General features: G+C 37.6%; 2 protein-coding genes across 4 annotated transcripts; one reads left to right on the top strand and one right to left on the bottom strand.

Annotated features, from left to right (window-relative positions):
• Window positions 1–677: 677 nt before the first annotated feature.
• gemin7 (gem (nuclear organelle) associated protein 7) lies at window positions 678–2,608 on the bottom strand. Of its 3 annotated transcripts, none has more exons than XM_056375149.1 (2): window positions 2,522–2,608; window positions 678–1,802 (listed from the first exon to the last, which is right to left on the bottom strand). In XM_056375149.1, exon 2 carries the CDS (start codon window positions 1,780–1,782, stop codon window positions 1,396–1,398), a length of 387 nt encoding a protein of 128 aa, XP_056231124.1. In that variant the 5' UTR covers window positions 1,783–1,802; window positions 2,522–2,608; the 3' UTR covers window positions 678–1,395. The 3 variants fall into 3 exon arrangements, with proteins under 3 accessions (XP_056231124.1, XP_056231123.1, XP_056231125.1); XM_056375148.1 differs by having other exon boundaries at window positions 2,526–2,570; XM_056375150.1 differs by lacking the exon at window positions 2,522–2,608 and adding an exon at window positions 2,257–2,459.
• A 9,912-nt stretch (window positions 2,609–12,520) lies between these two features.
• si:ch211-195m9.3 (galaxin) lies at window positions 12,521–23,279 on the top strand. The gene is made up of 11 exons (XM_056374212.1): window positions 12,521–12,548; window positions 13,479–13,530; window positions 15,492–15,622; window positions 16,508–16,642; window positions 16,863–17,051; window positions 17,643–17,765; window positions 17,916–18,104; window positions 18,322–18,335; window positions 18,547–18,569; window positions 21,175–21,278; window positions 23,173–23,279. The coding sequence occupies exons 1-11, from the start codon at window positions 12,521–12,523 to the stop codon at window positions 23,277–23,279; spliced, it is 1,095 nt and encodes a 364-aa protein (XP_056230187.1).
• Window positions 23,280–24,183: the final 904 nt, after the last annotated feature.

The following is a 24,183-nucleotide window of genomic DNA, read 5'->3' as shown; positions in this document are numbered from 1 at the left end:
AAAGATCTAAACAGCAAATGAGTGTCCATGTGTGGCTATGTTAACCTGAGTTTGGCTGATAAATGAAAATGTAGACATTCAGGATTAATTCAAGGATGTGAGTTTGAAGTGAGGTCCTGCAGCAACAGTCGGATGACTGTATTATTTTAACGCTGCAATCACAGAGCTTTTGTTTTAGCTTCCCTCCACTGGCAGGCAGGTCAGAGGTCACAGTCAACTACAGTGCAGCAAATCTGGAGCACGAGGTCTTCCTCAAGAGCCCTTGAGCACAGGGGCAACTTTCTGACACAGGTGCATGACCGCGACTTCCTCAGCTGATAATCTGTATCCTCATCACTGCAATATCCTGCTGCTCATCTTCTAACCAATACATAAATAAACACACTTTTTTTCCCAAACTCGTCCAAAACTCAAAGTGATTCAAATATAATGTAAGACCAGGAAGGGAACCATCAATTGTTTGAATGACTTTTAAAGCAAAACATGCCCAACAAATTTTCTGTCTATTGACTAATTGATTAACCGACTAATCGTCGCAACTCTAATGTGAACCTGGCTGAGTTCGATGGAATACAGACACTACACTGGTTATACTGTTGACAGTGCACACTCTATGAGAGAAGAGGATAACGCTCTCTAAGAAGTGCATAGAACTAAAAACTCAAGAGTTACACCAGTAAGAATTTAGCAACATCAGTCTTTATGAGACATACATCTTTCCAGGTGTTTGAAAAAAACAACTCTAGTATGCCTGAAACAAAGTAATTTTTCCAAATACAAAATTGACAAATACAAAAATAGTTTACAAAAAAAAAGTTAAATGTTCCTTTTTGCCTCATGGTGTATGGCAGAAATGGAAGACACTTATAAATTGTGATACAATGCTAGACATTTTTAGAAATTTTGCTTTGATTGTTTGATTTCCTGGTCTTTAAAGCTGCATTACCATTTGGTTCTACAGCCTTCTGAAAGCACTAGTAATCCTCAGCAAAATATCACCACATTACCAGTATTTTGGTCAACACTTTGTCAAAATCATCCAATATCTGACTCTCAATAGCATCATCCAATCCTAGTGCTCTCATGTCAGGTTTTAATGTCTACCTTGAAACATGGGGATAGGACTCCCTCTTGTGTTGAAAAAGGGGGACTGCTTGTCAGTGTTGGATCTTTGAATGCTCAGTCATATCAGCATGATGTAATGAACACATACATACAGACAGGACATAAATAGCAATGTAGAACCACACCGATCTGCAAAAATATATGATTTTATAAACAATCTCACAGAATGAGAAAGTAAATCCCACTTGCAAACAACAAATGAGATTTCCAAGTGCCTCTTATGCCACGATGGCATGTTCTGTTTAGACAGGAAACAAAATCCTCAGGTGTTCATACATTAAAAGTAAATGAAATCACATCCTGACACCTGATAAGTGCCTCTTTCTGCACCCCGATGGGAGTGTGCAAGTCTGACACCTGAAAGTTCAGCACATCGATGTCAGACGCTCCAAACGTGGCCTCCACCTTCACCTTCTCATACATATGAAATTCAACTTTTTTGTTGGTCATAGAGAGCAGACACCGGAGAAAACTCTCCCTCAGCACAGACCGTGCATGCTGCTCTCTCTGCAGCTGCTCAGGGTCGTCTTCTGAGGCAGCTGAAGTGGAGATGGAGGTGCGACAGAGAGCAATGAAACGTGGTGATTTCGGGTCAAATCCGCGGCTGTTAGGGTCCGGTCCTTTGGGCAGGCGGAGTACAGACACAGGTGTCGCCATGCTGAGTCTTTCTGTCAACACTTGTGAAAGGAAAACAAAAATTATTAACACTAACTAGGTAATATGCCTACCGGACCAAAAAAGTACCTTTTTAAACACATCAATTTAGAATATATTCACACAGATAACTACTAAGTTTAAATTAGACCCTCAAACAAGCCTTTTGTATTTTCTGCAAACTGATTTATCAATTACAAATGGTTAACGTATCATTCAACAAACAGAGAGCCTGAAACGTGCTCCTGAAAAGACGAGTAAGCTGTAGCCTTCTTTGATATGTACAATGTTTACCTACATCACTATAATCATATGATCTTTCTGTACAGGAAGTTAAGCATCTGATTACATCGCAGTGATTGATATAGAACTGTTGATTGGGCTTTGTGTTGTAAATATCTCTATGTGCACATACTGATGTAACTGATGAACTCGACTTCTGGCACAGGTTAATATAAAAACAATAACTTAACGCACCCTATCACGACAATGTCAACTTGCATAACTGCTACACAGGCGTTTAACAGCATCAGAAAACAAGGATAACTACGGTTTTAGTGTATTAAAAGACTTGTTTTTTGAGAGCGCGTTGCTACTGCTCTGATAACTCCGACCAAATAAAGTACAACACGATAAAAACCACAAAACTCGTTTTTCTTCCTCGCATGAGGGGCTAACACAGTCTCATCAAAGTAAGACACTCTTGCTTTAACAAACTCCTGTAGCTCAATTTTACACCTACCTACTCTGTCCACAAGCTAGCAGCATTAGCAGCTGCATGCACCCCACGTCGTTTCCTTCGTCTTCTTCTTCGTTCGTTTTATTGGCGGATGCAAACCAGTGTACAGGTGCATTATCGACACCTACCGGATGGACGGATAGATTACTTACATAAAAGTAACAATACCACACAGTATAAAATAGGCTGCTACATTACAACTAAAAGTCGTTGTTGGAGAGGGGAGACTTTGTTTGTTATGTGATTTTGATGAGACTGAAGACAAAATCCATTTAATATGAATTATTGACCGATATATGATTGAATGATGAATGCCCATAACAATTACCCAAAGCCCATAGTGACGACTTCACATTCCTTGTTTTATTCCTTGTTTTTATTCCTTGTTTTATTGTTGGACAAAATAAACTTGAATAAAAAACATAATGAAAATACATACAGTATTAAGTCAAATTCTTCTATAAGAAACTGGAGCTGTGTCTCTGGAGGTGATTAACCTTTTATGTTGATAATTTTATTTGAAGGGTATGGGATAGAAGACAACAGTCTTTGTTTACAATGCAATGTAAGAAGTTATGTCCACCACTGCAACACTTTTTTTTCTCTAGTAAGTCCATGTGGGCTGGGTACTTCTTTGTACATGACACACTAACTAACCAACTAACTGAACAACTAACCAACCAACTAACTAACTAATTTTGTAACTAACTTAAAGTCCTCCACTGAAAATTATCCTTCAGTAAAATAATTAAAGTATAATTAGGAACACTGACTGAAATTATCAAGTGACAGCTCATTCATGTGTAAGAGACATTTAAATTTTGTAGCTGGCTGAGTTGGAGATCATTTTTAATTATTTTACATAAGGCTGCAACTAATGATTATTTTCATTATTGATTAATATGCTGATTATTTGCTCGATTAATCGGTTGATTTATTGTAATAGTGATGAATGCCCATGACAATTACCCAAAGCCCATAGTGAAAACTTCACATTCCTTGTTTTATTGTTTAATAAAACAAGAGGCAACATGTCTTCAAACTGGCATTTAAAGGGTTAAAATCCCGAAAACTAATAAACATTTGATAGGTTTGAGCAGAACTGAAGTGGTTTAAGAGATTTATGCAAAAAAAGCAGAAAAAAATATTGATATATGATGATTTTATAGCATTTTCTTTGTGTGTCCTTTTTTGGACGCGAGGAACCCCAGAGGGTACAAAATGTGTTACCAGTGTATAATAGACCTGTAACAGTAACTGACATTAGATTTTAAAAAATATGTAAAAAAAGACACTTTCTTGCAGAAATCCATACCTTGAGCTGTAACACAGCCAAAATGATCAGCAAATCAAAAAAGAAAAGTGAAGAAAATGTCCAAAAAAGGACAGAGGGACCCCTGAGGGTTAATAAATCCCATGAACCGCTATTTAAATTACCACTATTATGTTTTTTTCTGTGCTAAATTTAACATTACTGGGGAGGAGAGCAACGCGACTAGAAGTGACAGCGAGAGAGGGCTAGTAGCTTCTCCTCTCCTCTGTCTCAGCGGAGACCGTCACAACTTCATTCACTCTTTTAACAAAACAAAAAAAAAAGCAATGAAGGAAGCAGTAAATGGACTTACATATTTAAGACCTAACTAAATGTCATTTAAGACCTAACATGCGGCTAATGTAAAGCTAGCAGAGCTTGGAGAGTTGGTTATCTGGTTGCTAGGCGCACGCACGCACGCACGCACACAGGTCAGGAGCTGCCGTTGCCATGGCAATGTGAAAATCTGCCCAGAATTTGGCTTCTACATGGCTTCAAACAACTGCAAATTATGAGAAAACCGTTACTTCTTTTCATAAACCGAAAAGACCGTGACAGACACTGAAGCCAGAAGTTTCTACAGTCTCTATTTTATTCAGATATTCCTTAAAATGAGTGCGCAAGCTCAGTGCGAAGACAGAGTGAGATTCTTTTGAAAAAAAAAGACGATTACATTAGGTGTCAATGAGAGTGAGACAGGTATTGCTGCCGGACTCGGCACCCCCGTTTAAATTTTGTGCAGACCGTGCCTGTCAAAGTTACATTTTATGAATCCCAACAACTATGTCTACATTTTCAGAAAATAATTATTTGTCTCCTTTTACGCGAGCTCGAGTTAAAAATAAAAATAAAGGTTATTTTTTACTGCTTCACGCACTCTAGCCAACTGACGCTTTCACTCTAACTTTGAAGAAAAAGTGATTTGCACTCCTCCTTTGAGTGCTCACAGTGTGAAAAGTTTACATGTTATGTAAAAACAGTTCCTGTCTTTTTGAGAGAGCAGAAGTTTTCCTCCGTTTTATAGTTTGAATAACATTTCTACGTGCAGGTATGAGAGAGCTGGGTGACTCAGAAAAAAGGTGCAATTTTGTCGAAAAAAGGTGGGTTTCTAAAGAAAATTCCAATGCATTTCTAATGCATTATTTATTCCCAGTTTTTTGGGAATAACTTTGGGAAAAATTGGAATTTTAACACCAAAAGTCATAGCACCCCTTGCGGGATCAAGACGCACGTTTTGATGTATATATTACCGGGGTTTTCTCAAAGCTGCGGGACGAGTTACGCGCCGAAATTTGGCGGAAGAATAATAAACCCGAAACAGAAGATTAATAGATGCCTCGGAGCTGAGCACCCGTGGCACTAATGATATCAGTTTTTTCAGATCATCCTTGGCTTGTCATTATCCGCACCTCTGAGTAATGTTCTGGACTTTATATTTCCTGTTTTATTTTGAAACCATTTACCTTATGCCACCTTACCTTAAGTCACTAGATGGTCTAGGCCCTATATATATTTCAGAAATGTTCAACGTATATGAGCCAAATAGGGGTGGTCAGTTAGTGGTGCCTAGAGTTAAAACTAAACAGGGTGAAATGGCTTTCAGCCATAGTGCTGCCCACTGCTGGAACCAGCTCAAACCATCAAATCTGCCCAAACTGTAACTGGCTTTAAAAAGAAGCTAAAAAGTGCTCTATTTTCCCTTTGCCTTCATCTGAGTTTTAATCTTACACTTTGTCTATTTTATAATCTGTGCTTTTGTTTTTATGCTGTTTTCTTACTGTTCTTTTTACTTGTATTTTTATGCTTTTATTTCTGCACATTTAATGACCTCTGTGTATGATAATATGCTGTGCAAATAAATTTGCCTTGCCTTGCCCTATGTGTCTGTTGTTGACTTTATTTCCTGCCCCAGTGTGTTTCCGCCCTTTTATGTGTGCCTGCCCCACCCCAGTTAGTTGCACCTGTGTCTCCTTACCTGCTCCTCTTGAGTGTATGTGTCTATGTTCCTCTCACTCCTTGTCAGTGCTCCTATTTTCGTGTCTCCAGCACATCAGGAGCACCAGGAAATTTCCTGTTTATTATTATTTTATTATTATTATTATTTATTATTGTTCCAATCCCCCTAAGATAAAGGCCAAATAAATGTGCTGTCATCTGAGCTCTCAGTGTTATATTATAAAGGCTATGCCTGCTATAATATGGCATTACATTCGCCAAATGTCGGCCTGTGTTGTCCAATGAATCTATCATAGGCCCATGGTGGTAGTATTAAATGTTGTGTCTGTGGTGGGTAACCCTCTAATTTACAGGCTGTTAATTATGTAGTAATTACGTAGTAATTATGTAGTAGGCTAATGTGAAGAAATTACCAAGAAATAATAAACCTAAAGTCAGAATGATTGAATGAAGTTGTAGTAATATAATTACTGTAAAAAATATTGTGTAATTATGGAGTAAAATTTAAGCATAATATAGAGGGTTGGTTGGTAATTATGTTTTTTTTTTAATTGAAGTTTTAAAGTTTTCATTTTAGTCTATTCATTTAACAGGGACGATTTAGTATAGTTTTGTATAATTTTGTAATATTATGGCCTGAATATCAAAATATTTGAACCTGCTGTCCCTGATTTGTTGTTAAGGGACTTCTTGTGATATAATGATGAGGTAATTACAGCGAATGTTAATGTTAACTACCCATATATTTCTAAGAAACAACCGCACACTACACCTCACAGGCAGTGGTAAGGTAATTATGGGATGAGGTGTCTCCACATCTGCCGTTCAGCTTTGGTAAACAACTGTTGCAGTGGCCACTACTTCTGAATTAAGACTGGACCTTCCGAATACATTAGGGTTATAACACTGATCGTAGGCTACTTGGCTGTGTGGAGGAAACTGACTGTTGTGTGTACTTTGTGCGATAACAATGACATGCTAACAGCCTGTGTTTACAATGTATTAAGGGGTGTTAATGCTATAGATAGATAATGGTAGCCTATAGGGGAGAGTGAGGTAAGTAGTGCCATTTTTTACTTAAAGTGCCTTTAAAGCAAGGGGATTACAGTAATGCCTCCAACTAAAATATGTACATAAAGTTTAGGATGTTGTGCATCCATGGGAACAATCATTTTGGATCTTAAATAAACTGTTTGAGAAATATAGCTTTAGAAAAAAAAGTGGTCCTGTGGCACAACTTGCCCCCGGTGCGGGGTAAGTTGTGCCATTAGAGAGAATACACTGGGGTAAATTGTGCCATTGATAATTGAAGTAAAACAGATCATTTTAATCTCACAAACAATAATGCTATATAAAAGCAAGACAAATTCAATACAAAATTACTTATTTAACGTTTATTTAACAAACAAGGCCTGACATGAATTTAAACAAGACATGAACACACCTAGACTCAGAGCAACACACTCAGAACAAAATAAAAAATCCAAAATGAACACCTAATCATGCAAATTATCTGCATCTGAATCTCTTCACAGATTCGGCCTAGTACTGAACATCCCACTTTTCAATGCTGCATGGAAATGTGAACTTATGCTCCCTTCTAGCAGTACCACCAAGTTTTTGTGGTGTGGGTAGTTTCACCTTTAGGGATGACTCCTTCATCATTCTCTAAATGTGAAGATGGGCTTTCCATCAACAGACCTTTACAACTTTGCTTCAGAAACTTTGCACTGATCTCATCACCTTCAACATTCTCCACCAATCCAACATAGTTATAGGATTTGGATTTTTTACCTGCAAACCTCACAATGACAAAGTTACCAGCAGACAGATCCTTGTCACCATCATCATCATCATCACTCTGTACATCTGAACTCTCATAATCAGTGGCATCGCTAAGTGGAATCGGAAAGTCACTCTCTTCTGTGCTACTGGAGGAGTTGAAACCCTCTCTGTCTTCTGTTTGTATTCACGTGGCATGATGGATTTTGGTCTGAAATTAAGAATGTCACATAGTTTTAGTGATCAAATGAAAGAATACAATGCACAATAACAATAAAATACAATAAAGTAATTTATAGTAAATAACCATAAGTAAAGTAATATATAGTAAATAATTATAAGTTGGCCCTTTGGCACAAATTACCCCAAGTCCACCATTTTGAAAAAAATGCATCCCCTAGCTGTTTTGAGCTTGCATCATGCTAACTGTATAGACTCATGTTACACTAAAGCACTAAAACATGTGTGAACTGTTTTCAAAGTTATCTATAATTGTTCAAATACAGCAATCAAAAAAACATGATCATAGAAAATTTACTTTGGAGGGCAAAAAATTGTTTTTTGAACTTAAATGTGCTTACCTCTCAAGCCATGTGTCAAGCCTTGTGCCCCCTGGCACTAATTACCCCACTCTCCCCTACAGAAAGTACCCTCCTGTCTTAATGTATGTAGGTTATATAGACTTACTATAACAATTCCCATATAATTATCTACCAGCCCTCCTTATTCTGCTTCAATTTTAGGCCTACTCCATAATTACGCAATATATTTTTTTTCACAGTAATTATACTACTACAGCTTGGAATAATTCTGACTTTACTTGACTGCTGTAATTACTACATAGTTGACGGCCTGTAAATCAACCTAGCCTATGTTTTCATCATTGTGTTTTTTCACCGAAATTCCTAGTTTTACAAATGATTTACCAGTGCACAAGCAATGTGGTTCCCACAGGTTTGGAACCGCTGTTGTTTAAGAACCACCTTTTTTCTTTTTTTCTTTTTTACTTTCTTCCCAAAAAACGAACTAAAACTAAAAACCGTAGAAAAATGATCCTGGCCCTAAAAAAAATGAAAATAATTTGCCTCTACGGGCTTGTTTTCACACCTGGAAAAAAACACATAAAGAAAAAAGGAAAAATGATCCTGGTAAAAAAAAAAAAAGTTTGTTTCTTTTATGGCTTGTTGCACCATACTAACAAAACTAACTTAAAAACTAACATTACAAGTAAAATAATTCGTCTTGTTTAATGGCATTCTACTAGATAATCAATACAACTTGATTGAAAATGTGATGTATTTTGCCAATGCTAACAAGTAGGGCAAAAGGGCACTCACCTACTCATTTGAAGGATGAAGAGGGGGGCAAAAAAATCGATACCGATAGCATGTGTTAAGCAGAGCAAAAGCTTTATGTCGACATGTAAGTTTATTATTGTACAAATTCAAAGGTAGTGCAGCTAGTGGGCTACATTTATTGTAATGAGTACAATTTAGTACAACTTTGTACTTCTACTCCTCTACATTTCAGAGGAAAATATTTGACTTTTTACTGCAAATTTATTGGGCAGCTTAACTTTGCAGATTGAAAATGTAAAAACATAAGCGCATATAAAATATGGCACATTGGTAAATACCTAAAAGTAGGCCTATATAAAATGGGTAGAATTGGCTCAGCTGAACCAGCTACAACGTTAAAATGCCGCACGTAAATGTATCTATAAACCCCTTGTGAGTACTTTAATTTAAATACTTTAAGTAGGCTACACCTTTTCGATAAGGCTATAGCTTACTTTTACTTTGTACAATTTTAAAGTACTTGCACTTTTCTCAAATCTTGCCACTTCACGCAAATTTTTACCCCACCACCTCTACTATATTGTGTTGCACTGTGGTTTCTTCCGTAGCGATGATGTGATGATGAGGAGGAAGTTGTATATAAAAAAGATTATTACAAAAAGGCACAGCATCGTTTAACAAGCATCAAAACAGCCTGTGAGAGGACCCAAAGCCAAAAAGGATCTTCTCCCGTTTTTCCCCCAGACCATACAATTTATCGGCTGAATAACCTCTAGTTACATATTCATGGCCTAGCTGATTCCTAATAACCTATAGAGGCACAGAGCCAACATTTATGTCCAAACATGGTCATTCTATATGAAGTTAAAACATACGGTAAATTTTATTATGAAAAACAAAATTCAGCTCTTAGGAATGTTTTGGAGACAGGAACTGAGGGGGTGCTCACCCTCTTCTAGCGCCTGATCTCTCTCTAGGGTGTCTCCTTAAACTTTTTTCGTTTCCTTTGTTTCGTTTGTTTCATTAACCCCATAATGTTCTGTTTGGACTCCTGGAGTTCGTGGGGTCTATTTAACAGCTCAAAAACATTGGACTCAACATTGTCTTATTATTTTGATAACTACCTTCATGAATCTTAGTAAATTTATGAGAAAATGGGTAACATTTTGAAATGGCATGCAACAATACGCAGTTGCAGCTTCATTTCATTGTATGAATAAGGAATACGTAAAAAGAAAAAAAACTCTGCTATTCCCAGTTGTGCTTTCTTCCACTGTCCATACATTCAAGTATCTGTTGGGACTGGTCAGTAGGCCTATTGGAATAGGCCTATAGGAAATCACATAGGAAATCACATTGGTATATTATGGGTAGGCCTATTACCAACATTTCTCTATGTATTTTTGGGGTTTCAGAACCAGAAACCTCCAGCTGTGAAAACGCAATGGATTTATTCAAATGCTCTGTATCTGTACGTTTTGTACAGCAGCCTACTACTGCCCCTCCCGAACTCCAAATCAGTTTGTTGTGTACTGGAGTTTTATTGCCCCATCATCAGCCGCGGACCAAACAATTAGGAAATAAAAAAACCGGGGCAACAAAAACAAGAGCTAATCATGTGGATAACACATCTACAGTTTAAAGCCGAAAATTCAAGTGAACTTCTGACAGAGCGTGTTTATACTACATTGTAATTTTTTTCGCAGTTAAAAACAGAAAACAACTGGAAGCACGGTTGCCATTATTTTACTGTAAATTAACGGTACCATGCTGTTGCTGCTGCCTTTTGTTTAAATACAGCAAAAAGCTGTAATTGGAGGATTAGCAATTTATTACTGTTTATTTACACTTTTTTCACAGGAGCTATATTTGCAGATTTTTACCATAAACTGTAGTACATATATAAAACATGCTGCAGTATAAGCTATTGATAAATTAACTGCTAACAAAAAGAACTACATTTTTTTCCCTATACTTTAAGAGTTGATAAATTATTCCTTGGCAGTCTTGCTAAAAAACTATATTGTAATACATTGAATAAACATCTTTGAATATTTTCACCTTGATTAGTGTCAGGAAAGCTAAAAAAAACTCAACAAACACACGGTCAACATGATCAAAGCTGCTGTGCGCACAGTACCAGTGTAAGGATGTGAGCATCTCACCTTTGAATGAACTCCAGTGTTCATGCAGCGTCATCTTGGGACTGAAGGTCTCCTCAGTGCTGATCATGAAGTGATGAATAGGCTACAGCTTCCTGGTGTGTCACCTGAAACTTGGCAAAGAAAAAACAGTCACACTGCAAATGATATGTAGTGTGAGTCCTTTTCTTTTTCTTATATACATTATAAGGTGTTATGATATAGAACTGAACCGTGTTGAACAGCCACATTAGTGTAATACATTTCAGTGTAATAATGATGAAAGTAACATATGATGACAGTTTAGGTAGCTTGCTAACATTAGCAAACAAGTTCCCAGTCAATTCAGTCCCAACGGTAAAGTAACGTTATCTAAATAAAATCAGCAGCGTCCTTTGGAGACGTGCACTAAGCAGATGCTAACACAAAGTAAAGTTGCATCTGGATCAGAGTCCAGCTTCTCTCTGTCACACGGTGAAACTGCCAGTGAAACGGGTCATAAAAAGTTACCATTACAGTGTTACCAACGTTTTCAGATCGCAACACCACTTAGCAACTGTACAGCTATGACTTAAACTTAATTCAAGTCCAATGCTCTTTACATTCACTCTGAATACAGTTCATTTTAGCGAAATAATCCTAAACATAAAGATGAGTCAGGAGGAGATCTCCGGCTTAAAGACTAACATTACAAGTAAAATAACTCGTCTTGTTTAATGGCATTCTACTAGATAATCAATACAACTTAATTGGAAATGTTATGTATTTTGCCACTGCCAACAAGCAGGGTCCCCTATCCCCTATTCATTTGAAGGATGAAGAGGGGGGCAAAAAAAAAAATCAACTTTTGTCTCATTTAACGATAAAGGGATTGTACTGTTGAAATTTCCAGGCGTTTGTTACTGTTACTTTTTTTTTTTTCGATTTAAAACTCCTTTAGGCTACTGTTTGTGTGTGTGTGTGTGTGTGTGTGTGTGTGTGTGTGGGCTACTTAAATCTTACTTGAGGATAATTACGAAGTAGTCCCACTTTAGATTAATTTCCGTTAGACAGGAGCAAAGCATCAAAAGGCAAGACATCGTGCTGTGTTTGATACTTTTGTGATAATATGATAAAGAGTCTATTATTCACTCGCCTCCAGTCAGCCCATGTTTTAAAATGTAGGCTACATTGTACGTCTGTAAAAGACATATGTGGAAACTCTTTAGAAACACACACACACACCTCTGGGCGCAGTGGTAAACAAGTGGTCCTACATTTATTGTCATGAGTACAATTAAGTACAACTTTGTACTTCTACTCCTCTACATTTCAGAGCAAAGATATTTACATGTAGGCTATCTGCTGATGTTTGACTTTGCCCAGGGCTCACACTTCACCTTGAAGCCACATGTTTATAGTGTCATATTTTTAGATGTTATCATGTGGGCGTGGCTATTGGTAGTGTATTTATTTAATGTGTTTGGATCACACTCTCTGGTGCAGCAGACTGGCAGATGCTCCATAAACCGTGATGTCTCCGCTTTGGGTTCTCGGATTAGGTAGGCTGTGGGCGAACCTCTCAACAAATGATGGAATTTATAACATCAGTGACAGTTTATAATCAACATTATAATTATCTGGTTACGTTCTTTTTAGGGTGGCTGATTTGCGGCTTCACCTGTGTGTGTGGTAAGTAATTCATCCAGTTTCCTTGATTAATCTCCAGCCACAGGGGACACTTGATCTCTAAATCTGTTAGTTTCCCTGGTGGATTTGTTCTTTGTTCTTTTTCCACGTTCCTTTGCTGGGATGCTACTTAAACTACTTTCAGTATTGTGCGCTACTGTGTGTGTGTGTGTGTGTGTGTGTGTGTGTGTGTGTGTGTGTGTGTGTGTGTGTGTGTGTGTGTGTGTGTGTGTGTGTGTGTGTGAGATAGAGAGAGTGACAGAGAGAGAGAGAGAAGAAGAGAGGCCGATTGCAGTGACCGTGGGAAGATTGTTGAAGGTGGTGGAATCCCGGGTAGAAATGTCCTAGTTCTGCTGTCTCTGAGGTTTCTTTAGTCTTGCGGTTTGTACAGTTTCTAATTGTCTGCACGATGAGCTCCCCTTTTGAAATATATAGGCCTGTGTGTGACCTGAGTCACCAGCACTAGATGGAGATGGTAGAGGGTTTTACGCAGCACGTCTCAAGGTCATAAAACCTCCGAAGATTTTTTTTTTTCTTTCTTTCTTTTATTGCCTGACTTCTGCCCCTGAACTTGGCCGAGAAGCGCTTGAGACCGGTCCTCAACTGGAAATCACCACTTACACTAAACATCCTATTTCCTACTGTATCCACGCGTGGATGGCTACACACAGATAAACAGTTAAACGTGACGTGTCAATTAGGTCATTGTATTTTAACAAAGACAAACAAACAAAAAAAAAAGTGTGGATTGCATGAACAGATTTTACCTGATAACTCTTTGAAACTATTGTGTTTTTTGACAGAGTCTCCCGTGGGCACTGACGCAGCTTCTAAGAGACTAGACTGCAACTACCGGTGAGTTTTGCCTTGAGCGTTCTTTACACTGTGTGTACGCGCGCGCGCGTGTGTGGTTCAGGTTATGGTAAGGAGAGCATTGTGTCAGCAAAGCTGCTTACAAGAACAGACAAGTCTAGTGAATCTGGAGGATTATTCTTAATGATTGATTTTGATAACTCCTGACCTAATGCCCCAGGTCAAAATCTCAACAACTTTTGGGGCCATGATATCCCAAATCCTGAAGCCTGTATTGCAATACAAGTTGGCCTATTAATAGTTACCAAAAGAACCATCCTTATGTTTCCAATGACCCTATGAGCTTCCCCGTAGTGTATCATCAGGCTTAGAAATCCACATGGACAAAATACACTACAAGTTTTAGAAAACCCCAATTTTTTTGTTTTTCCAGTAAAAGTCCAAGTCCAGTGAATAACCACAAATGGTACAAAGAAATAATAAAAAAAAAAATTATATTAGAAATAGAGTGATGCAACTCCTACTGCACAATTTCAGTTAGACCCTCCCCCCACCAGGAAGACAGTTTTGGGGTATTTTTCATGAGTCACATTTTTTGTCAAACTGCCTGAGCTGTTGTCTGAATTAATCAAAACTTACTTAATTTGAATCATTGTTTTGTTGACTTCTAAGTGACATGGTTAGTGTGTCTCAAGTTCAGTATATTTAGGTAGAACATGATGTTTTGTCATGGCTGATAGGATGGGGACGGTTGCAACAAGTAAAGGTAAATGTCTCCAAGCTAAGCAGCCATATCAAAACAGACCACACAATGGTATTTTTCAACTTTTTCTCTTAAAATTGGGCAATATATACAGCTGATTTTGTCCCATAGCACAATAGAGGCAACAATAATTCCTAATTGTTGCTTTTAACGTATAACAGAATACAAACATGTTATTTTGGGAATGACTTTCTTAGCCTCCCATGGCCCTTCTAATATATTTGCCTGTAAAGTTTATCATAAGAAATAAAACAAATAAGCTGTACCTATTTTGACTCAAGGTAGACCTATGTAAAACAAAACTCAATAACTGTTCTTTGGTTAACATTATTAAGTAAATCGATATTGATATAATATTGTTGTGAATTAATGCATATTTTGATGTCGCAAACCGTCGGTTGGAGTCAGATGTAACATCTAAATTTTTCCATTCAAATAAATCTTGTGAATGAAATGTAACATGTAATGATCTTTTAATGTTAGGTTTGATATATAAAAGTTTGGTTTGTCTAGTCCAAATAGTCTTTGAGAGAAATGTTGATGACTTACAAACCCTTTGTATGTACAAAGAAAGTTTTGGCACATTCTCCAGACTTAAACCCTGTGGAGCCGGCTTGGGATAAACTGGACAGAATGTGAAAGCAAAGCCAACTACAAGTGCAACACATTCGTGGGTACCTCTGCAACAGTGTTGGGGTTAACTGTCTGAACCATATATGATTTCCATTGTAGAAACAACAACTGAACTGGACAAAATTCCATGGGTACTGTTTGTTCAAAACTTTTAGTTCCATGATTTAATTTCAGAGTACACTGACACATTACATTATTCAAAAAATGGAGGTGCTCTAAACATTAAACATCCATGCCATATGTATGACTAAAGGTCGACACAATGTTAGTTAGTTTAGTTTAGTTGGCTTTCAACATTACTGACAATTTGTGGTGGTCGACTAGGTCATGTTTTCTCCTCTGTGATACGTTCACAGGCACAGCAAGGAAATACTTGTATGTACAAGTAAATACTGTACATATGTACTGTATATTATGGGGACCTCGGTAACTAGTTGAGAGTGTTTTCACTGAAGTCCATCAGAGGGCAGTATTGCAAAGGATAAGTGAGATGTACATTGACATTACAGGAACTGTAAAATAACTATTTCGTATGTATTTAATGTGATGTCTATGTAATGCTAATGTGAGTGATAACAGCATGGAATATGGTATCTGTGTCTTGTAGAAAAAGTTGCAAGGGAATGCAGTATGACATCCGCGCGGCTGTGTGTTGTGAGAATCGACTTCATCCAGGGGCAGGGCTGTCATGTTGTGGAGATCTGGCTTTCAACCCTACTGCTGCCACTTGTTGTAAAGGTAATGATCACACATTTGTGTGAAACCAGCCAGAAAGGGGAATGTTGGTTCTGTGATTATTCAAAAAAAATGAGATGTTAAATGTGGTGAAAAGTGAGAGAATTTAATAAAATAAATAAAAGCACTTAATAGCACGAAGAACAGAAAAAGGCTTCAGTTGGCATTTGCCCTGGATTGCAACTTGTTGCAACATCGCTCTTCCTCAAACATCAGCAACAAATCTATGCAGACTTGTCTCTATAAAAAGCAGGAGACAATGTGATAATTGCATCGTAACCGACTTTAAACAGCAGTATGATGCTTAAAGTGTAAGTAGGGAATATGGACACTTGATCCTCTAACTTTGTGATCTATTAAACACATGATCAGTTCACACGGTTAAAGATAACCCAATGATGTCATCAAATCCAACCAGGTGAAAATAACCAATATACAGAATTATATACCAATGTTTTAGAGCCTGATACAAGGTCCCTTCATGTGTTGAATGAAGAAATTAACCAAGAGCATCTCTGTGTTACTAATCCGCTATTTTTGTGGTTTTATGATTTTGTCATCAAAATGAAAGTATGTATTATGTAACCTAAATGAATACAAGGAATGCAGAACTACACAATTCACATAAAAATCCTCTGTGGAACTCCATGACTGACAAGTGAATGTTGTCAACGGTCTAAACAACATGGTATTGAATGCTGAATTCTGTTTCCTGTGGAAAGAGGTTCATCAACTATCTATGCTATCAGTAATCTGTTTAATATCTAATTCAACAAATACAACCAGTCACCATTTTAGTATATACATAATACTGCTGCTGCTCACTGGATGTTTTTTATTGTTGTTGGTGCTGGTGTCTGTCTCTTCAGTTGATCTCTGTTCTTACAGGTAAAGTTATTCTGGGTCTGGGTGAAAAGGTGTCAGCTTGCTGTGGACTACACGCCTACAGCCCACTTAATGAAATGTGCTGTCAGTCAACTGTTTTAGCCAAACCTGTGCCAAAGGCCCAATGTTGTGGTAACGGTGAGTGGAGCTAGACACACCTAATGGAATTAAAACATCATATAAACATGCAGTGTACACTTACAAAATAGAGTTTTTTAGGCTTTGTCATTGTAATTTCTACCATTCCCACAGTGTATGCAACATGTGTTCTGTTCAACACGTGTGGTCTGCAGGGGTTAAAAAGTAAAGGGGTGTTAAAGTGATACAGTTCAAAGAACCAAACTGATCTTTTCCACAGAGACTTTTGATGAGGACAAGCAACTGTGTTGTGGTGTGACTCATAAAAAGAAGATCCTGGCGAGGACATCCAATCACCACCAGTGCTGTGGTTATAACCAGTTTAACACCATCACTCATTGCTGCTGTCTGATGAATGGAGTTCTTGAGATACAACACATGAATTCAGGTTGCTGTGTAGAGGACACAGGTACAACTGAAGGGTAACCCTTAAGGCCACTATACACTGCGTGATACAGTCTTACAAGTTTAACACGTCACACTGTGTCAGACTGATCTATTGTCAGTTTGACACATTATTGAAACCTTAGTTGAAATTTACATTTGACTGTATATTAGTCCTGAGGAATGTCAGATAGAGCAATGGATGCCTGTTGAGTCACAGCTCTTTAACTCCATCTGCACTGTTGTCATGTTTTAAAAATTATGCAGAAAACAACTTTGGCTTTTGTTCTGGTGGTTTTTTTTTCTGACTTAACCAAAAATAGATACAATACTGTGCATATATGCCCATGTAGTATATGCATATTCATATATGTATGTTGGCTGGTGTTTTCTATAACTCCATGCTGCATTCAAATCAGTTGGTTTGTAGATGTTACATTGCAAAAATTTCTTACTTTCCGTTGATGATTCACAACCAAAAATTTTAGCACTTCTGTCATGATTGTCAATTTTCAGATGAGACATGAAAATATTTCAGCATGTGGGGGCATTCACGCAACTCACATTTTATGAAAATCATAGAACTGGTATGTTGACTTCATCTTTGCCTTTACAGCTCAGATCCCGCAGTCTGTAATGGAAAATATGTCAATGAACCCCAACAACCCAGTCATGGAATCATCCAGTCAGTCAACTATTGATGCCAAACCTGGGCCAAAGATGCAAAATTGTGGTAATGGTGAGTAGAACTGCAACAAAAATCACAAGACCCACCTTTAAACTTTGGCAAAACAAAGCATAAGTATTTACAAGAAGTGTGTGTAAGATAGAATCACAGTAAAGTTGAATCATGTCAGTTGCGCCATAAGTACACTTATTTTTTCCACAGACTCTTTTGATGTGGACAATCAGCTGTGTTGTGGTTCAACTGACAACAAGACGATCCTGGCTAGGAACTCCAGTCACCACCAGTGCTGTGGTCATGACCAGTATGACAATGAGACTGAGTGCTGCTGTTTGATTGATGAAAATCTTGAAATACGACACATTAATTCCAGCTGCTGTGCAGAAGAGGCAGGTGAGTCACTGAGTGCGTTTAATATTTTAGTAGTTTTTTTGGTAAGGTGTTTTTTTGGTCTAGTTTTCAGAGAGTAGACAAGGCAAATGTGGATGAGTGTGAGTCATTCACATATGGTCTTGTATTACATTTTGTCTAGTTGGAAGAAATGTTGAAATTTCTGCTGGGGTATGCTGGTGCACATGCACTCAAAATATTTTGTGTTTTATGTCCACAGGTGTTGAACCGCAGGTAAGAAAACAAACTTTTATTTCCTTTATCAGCTTATGTCACTCATAAAAGTGAGGTAAGATTCCCAAAACAATGTATGCACTATAACAATAATCTCACACATTTACCATTTATTTATTTGTTTAAATCTATTTATTTGGTGTAAACTTTGGTGTAATTAAAGCCTTATTGATGCCGTTTGAGACATAAACATTTTTGTATTTTATTTTAGAATCTTGCAACTCAGCCCCAATGGTAAGTGAACCAAAGGTTTTAACTACAGTATCACATTGAGACCCACACAATTTTATAATCTGGATTTTACAACCCTATAATCTGGAATGACTGACTGATTTACTGACTGACTTAATGATTGATGATATTTCAACCATTGGTCAGCTAGTGCCTCTCGCTCAAACAGGTTCTATTAGGGGGATGTTTAGAGCCTGCAGTTTTGTTAACTTAGCACATTGCCGGTTAGTTTTTTTCAAATGAACCAGGTATAAACCTGGTTCATGGCTGGACCGTGTATGGATACCAACTGGGGGCTTAGGGCTAAACCTCTTGTTACAAGCAGTCTACCAAGCTGCTCTGGTTTCCTGACTGCTTGGGAGCTGCAGGGAAGCAGCAGAGCAGTTCCAATACACTGAGCTTGCCTCCATTACAGCAAATAAACTACTTTCATTACATGTATCATTATTACTAAAGGAGGCAAAGGAATAACTAAACATAAGCCACACAGAGCAGAGAAAGCAGGAGAGAAAGGGTTGAGAGAGAAGCCATCGGCTTCTGAACGGCATGTCGACATGTCTCTCTACCCAATTTTCCCATCTCTCTCTCACTATAACAGTAATAAAGACAAAAGCCTGAAAAAATAACTTAACTGTCTCTTCTAACTTTCTCTATAAATACTGTAAATATAGTCAAAATCACAGCACAGTCTTTGTCTTTAATTTATGTGTTTGGTGATTTTGTTAGATATCACAGTTATAAAATCAAGATCTGACCATACACTGTAAATAATTTCCCTGTAAAGTAACAGTAAAGAGCTGGCAGCAGGGACAGCAGCAATATACGTTTTTTTTACGGTGTTCATCCATAAAATGATTTTACAGTAGTAGTCTGTAAATCAGAAATACAGTATATTTCTGTATTCAAACTGTTGAATGATTTCACAGTCTAATACAGTAAAAAAAAATAAATGCAGCATATTTTTATGATTATTTGGAAATTACAATAATATTCTATTTAACTTATTACTTTAACTTCTCACAGTTTACTGTAGACAGGCACAGTAGATAATACAATAACTCAATTTGGCAGTTTCCTAAAATATCAGTCTTAAATGCAATCAATATTAGAACTTCATTATTCTCAGGGCTATAGACAATTGTTTTATATGTCAAGCAGGAAGATCATTTCTGGCTGCTTCTTAGTGCCATTGTATCAGTCTTACCGCTGAAATGTTTAACCTTAACTGAGTTGCAATATTAAGATTATGAAAGAAAAGCCACAGCTGATGCAAAACGGTTTGACAAATCATATACAGAGTTGGGAGAACTAACGTTAGGATATGTGAAGCGCACAGTGACAGAGAAATAAACAAAATGCATTTACAAAGAGTACAGAAAGTCAATATTTTTACAGCAATTTTCCGTTTTAAACGGAAAAATACAACCCTATAAGCCTTGAGGATTCAAGTGCTTTCACCGAACTAGCTTAATTCCGTTAGCTCATTCTAAAACACAAAACTATCTCTAGGCGATGTTCCAAAAATCCTTTGGTTTGGTTGAAATAAATCGTTAACCACCGTGCAAGAAATAATGTTGGCCTCTCGTTAACAGGTGCCGCTCCTCGGATGCAGACCAAGATTAAACAACAACAACAAAAAACAAAGTCCTAATATTGTTTCAGCTAGCCTATTCAAATCTAAGCATCACTGTATAACGAGACAAACTCCTGAGCGTTATATCAAACATTCTTGGCAATATCAATAAGATAGCCCCCACACAGGCAAAGAAAATAAGATTTTAATTAATTTACCGTTTAATTTTGTAGATGCTAGACCGGAATGATGGTGATGAATATACAGCACATGTCCACTATTGTCCGTCCTCTTCTGGAAGATTTCCAAAAAACACTGTAGTGTCCTGTAATTTAAAACATCAGCATACTGTTTACGGCCTCTGTCCTGGTGCTAGAAATTAAGAAGCCCACATGCATTGCTAACTGCAGTACTAAACTGTTAAACATGAAAACATTATTTTAGTGTTGAAAATTGGCTGTAAATTTACAGCAGTTGCTTATAGTGTAGGCTACATACAGCCACGTACTATGTTTTGATGTAGTCTAGTTTAATAGAACTGCTCTGTTGCTACCCAAACTAATATATGGTTATTTTGAACCAGTGTTAAAGACAATGAGCTCAGGTTTTACCCTTATACTGGAGTATAATAATACCAGAATTGTGTGAAGTCTGACAGACATGTTGAATGCATTTCCCTCGTCATAAAATGTTTGCAAAACCGAGTTTCCATACATCTTTACTATCTAGCAATCTTCTTATCTGACTTTGTTGGTGCAGGGCTGTGTTTTTTGCCACATGAGTGCCACCTGTAAATCAGTGGAATACTACTGGCAAGAATGTGTATTGTGCAAACTGCATGCATGTACATGTATATGTGCTTCGTTGCGCATGTGCACAGGATAAAAAAAACGGAGACCTACTCATAGAACTGCTACACAGCACTACTAAATGGTCAAAGATACCACAGAGAACATTTAACCCTTGATTTGTGTTGTCTGACTATGATGTGGACTGTTTTTATGTTTATTTTTGCTCATCTTTGCACATCCACAGCAATGAGCCAGCAACAAGTCTCTGTGGGTCATTATGTTACAACCCCAAAGAACTTCACTGCTGTGAGAGAAACCAGAAAAAGCCTCATTGGTGCTGCCTCCCAGGTATGACTCCAGTATGTGTTTTCGTGGGAGTGTAAAAGTCTGTCAGTTGTTATCTGATGGTGCCATGGGTGTGACATCAACTTGACACCTGATTCTGAGTCAAGTGTGCGTGTGGTTGAATGAAAAAATAGCCATTGGCAATCAAACTCAGATACTGTGATTCACCATGATAACTGGTAAATGAGGAGCAGAACCTCTGTTTTTTCTGTAAGTAGAACAAGAAAGATTAGATTATGAAGCAATGGGCAATGCATAATTATCTTTAATAAACAACAGCAACAGTGAAAGAGCCTGAGTTGTTGAAAAGTTAATTAAGACTATTACATTTTATTCAGCGTAGGCCACTAGACCACATTAACTAGCAAACTTTAATTTCCTTCATAGATGCCACTGAAATCATACAAATATATTTATTAAATTGTAACCTGATGGGAACAAAGTGCCGCTGGAAGCAGAAGATATATACTTCATATAAACCTCTGCAAATGAATGCGGTCCGATGTTTACTTTGATATCGACTTTGAATGAATGATGGAAAGAAATGGATTGTCAGGCATGCGAGGAGGAGAAACTGGGTGTGTTTGAGAAATCCTGCCAGCAAGCAGGTTAGGTTAGTTATTTCTCTTCCAGGCATGGAAACCCTCGTCTCAGGGTTAACAAACCCAGAGTTTCCATGAAACCTGCTTTCTGAAACAGGGCCCTGGTGTCAAGGCACATGTCTTTTAGTCTTTCCTTGCTTCTGTTAAAGTAAGATGGAGATGATGTAACAGTCTACTAAAATATACATGAAAACATATTCATATGACTGCTGATCTGCCACAGCTATTGTGAAGATTTGGTTAGGTTTAGGCACAAAAACTACATGGTTAAGATCAGGGAAAGATTGTGGTGACGTGTAAAAAGAAAGCAATGTTGATTATTGATACTATACAACCCCTAAAGGTTAGGGTAATGTAAACACAGGTTGTTCCAGAGATTTGAACAGTGACAAATGCTGTTGTTTTCCCTATGAGGACAATGTCAAATTCTACACATAATGAGGAGTGATGTTTTTTCTGTGAGACAACAGCTTCATACCTAAAACCAAATGACTACTGTGCACTGAAGAAGTTAAGCATGTATAGTTGTAAACACCGACATGTGAAAACATTTTCTATTCACTATATTGATTTCAAGGAAGATGGGCAGCATATGTGGGAAATGACTGAAGGATAGACAAAGTGCTTTTAAGAAGCATTTGCACCATGGATACAGGCAGCTCCCAATCTTTAAGCAGTAAACCACTTTGAGATAACATGTCTGCCGTACAAATCACACCATTAATGTGGAACACGAGGATATGTAACATCAATTCTCATCCCTACACTGAAGTAAGGATCATCCAACCAGACTGTTTAATTAGTGGGAAAAAAAGAGTGGGAGAACCTCATTATCTTTAGTGTTTCAGTTAGCTGTATGTGAAGTAAAACCAGGCAGATGTGATATTTCAGATGGGTGACTGCCTGAAGTTGTTCTCACAGAGATGGAATCTGCAGATTCCCCACCCTGTCAGTTCACTACTGCTTCAGTTTTTTCCCATCACCCCTTCATTTAATATTGTTACAATAAAGAATGACACTAGGAAACCACACAAAGTTTCCAACTATTTGCACCCCGGAGGTTAGAGGACAGGCTCTGACTTGAGTGGATCAAAGACAGTATTGTATTGAGAAATAATAATGTAAACTGTAAGTGCCAATTCTCACAGCTCCATAAATGTTATTATCTTGTATTTCCCATATCCTGAGTCATCTTTGATTGCCATCATTTATCCGCACAACCTCTATGGGACTCCCCTTTTGAAGTAACTGCTTTGTTCTCTATCCACCCTCTAATCCCCGCTGCATCTGTTTAGGTCAATGTGATGTGACCCCCACAGTGTATAACCCATGTATCCAAGTCTGCTGTGATGGCTGTGTATCTGAGCGGAAGCCTTGGATAGATCAAGTAATGTACTTCTGACATTTAGCTTTTTTTTTCTCCTGCAAAGGTCAACAGTTTTTCTCTGTTTTTCTATGGGAAACTCAAACTACACATCCTTTCACACCAGTTTTCCAGATTCTTTTTTTTTGTGTGGCAAAAAAATAAATAAATACAACACAATTGTTTACAATAATCAAAACAAATTATTCTTTATTAGTTTGAGAGCTAATAATGTATCCTAGTTGTTACTGTCAAAAAAACTGCTGCTTTGGTGCAGCTTCATTGGGAGAGCTCGGAGCTCCACCCAGCTCCTTTTATACAGTACGTGAGAGTGGTTTTGATCGAAATGATGAAAAGACCTGCTAACGTAAGCATCGTTATTGTTTACTGCATACGCTAAAGGATGATAGAACAATGCCCTGGTAAGACAGATTGTACACATTTACATGTAGAAATTAAGATTAGCAAAAGTTGTGTGTCTCTGACATGCATTTTTCCTCAGATTTTTGACAAAAGCTATACATACACATGTTCCCATATGTGCATTTGAATGTGTGTATGTCTGTGCCTGTTTATACACAATTAGTTGTATTTTCTCTGATTCTTTCAAGTGCTGCGGACAGACGCCGTATGGTTTGGCACAAGTTGGAGTTCTCTGTTGTAATAACGCCTTATACGAGGATAGAGAAGATGGAGAGAAATGTTCACAGATCGGTATTCCTTACAACCCAGCTAAAGGGACAATATGTTGTTCTCAGTTTCATGGCTCACCTGGACAACACTGCTGTGGGACAGAAATCTACCAGCCTCAAACTGAGATCTGCTGCAATGGACACAGGTAATTATGTCTGCATGTGTGTTTACACTTGTCTGTAAAAATACTGGTGAAAAGGTTAGGGTTGGAGTTAGTTGAAAAGAAGACCTTTTTTTGTCAGCTTGGCAT

This window comes from Seriola aureovittata, chromosome 4 (genome assembly GCF_021018895.1).
Source record: "Seriola aureovittata isolate HTS-2021-v1 ecotype China chromosome 4, ASM2101889v1, whole genome shotgun sequence".
Lineage (NCBI taxonomy): Eukaryota > Metazoa > Chordata > Actinopteri > Carangiformes > Carangidae > Seriola > Seriola aureovittata.
Note: the sequence above shows the minus strand (reverse complement) of the source record. Positions and strands in the feature narration are given on the sequence as shown.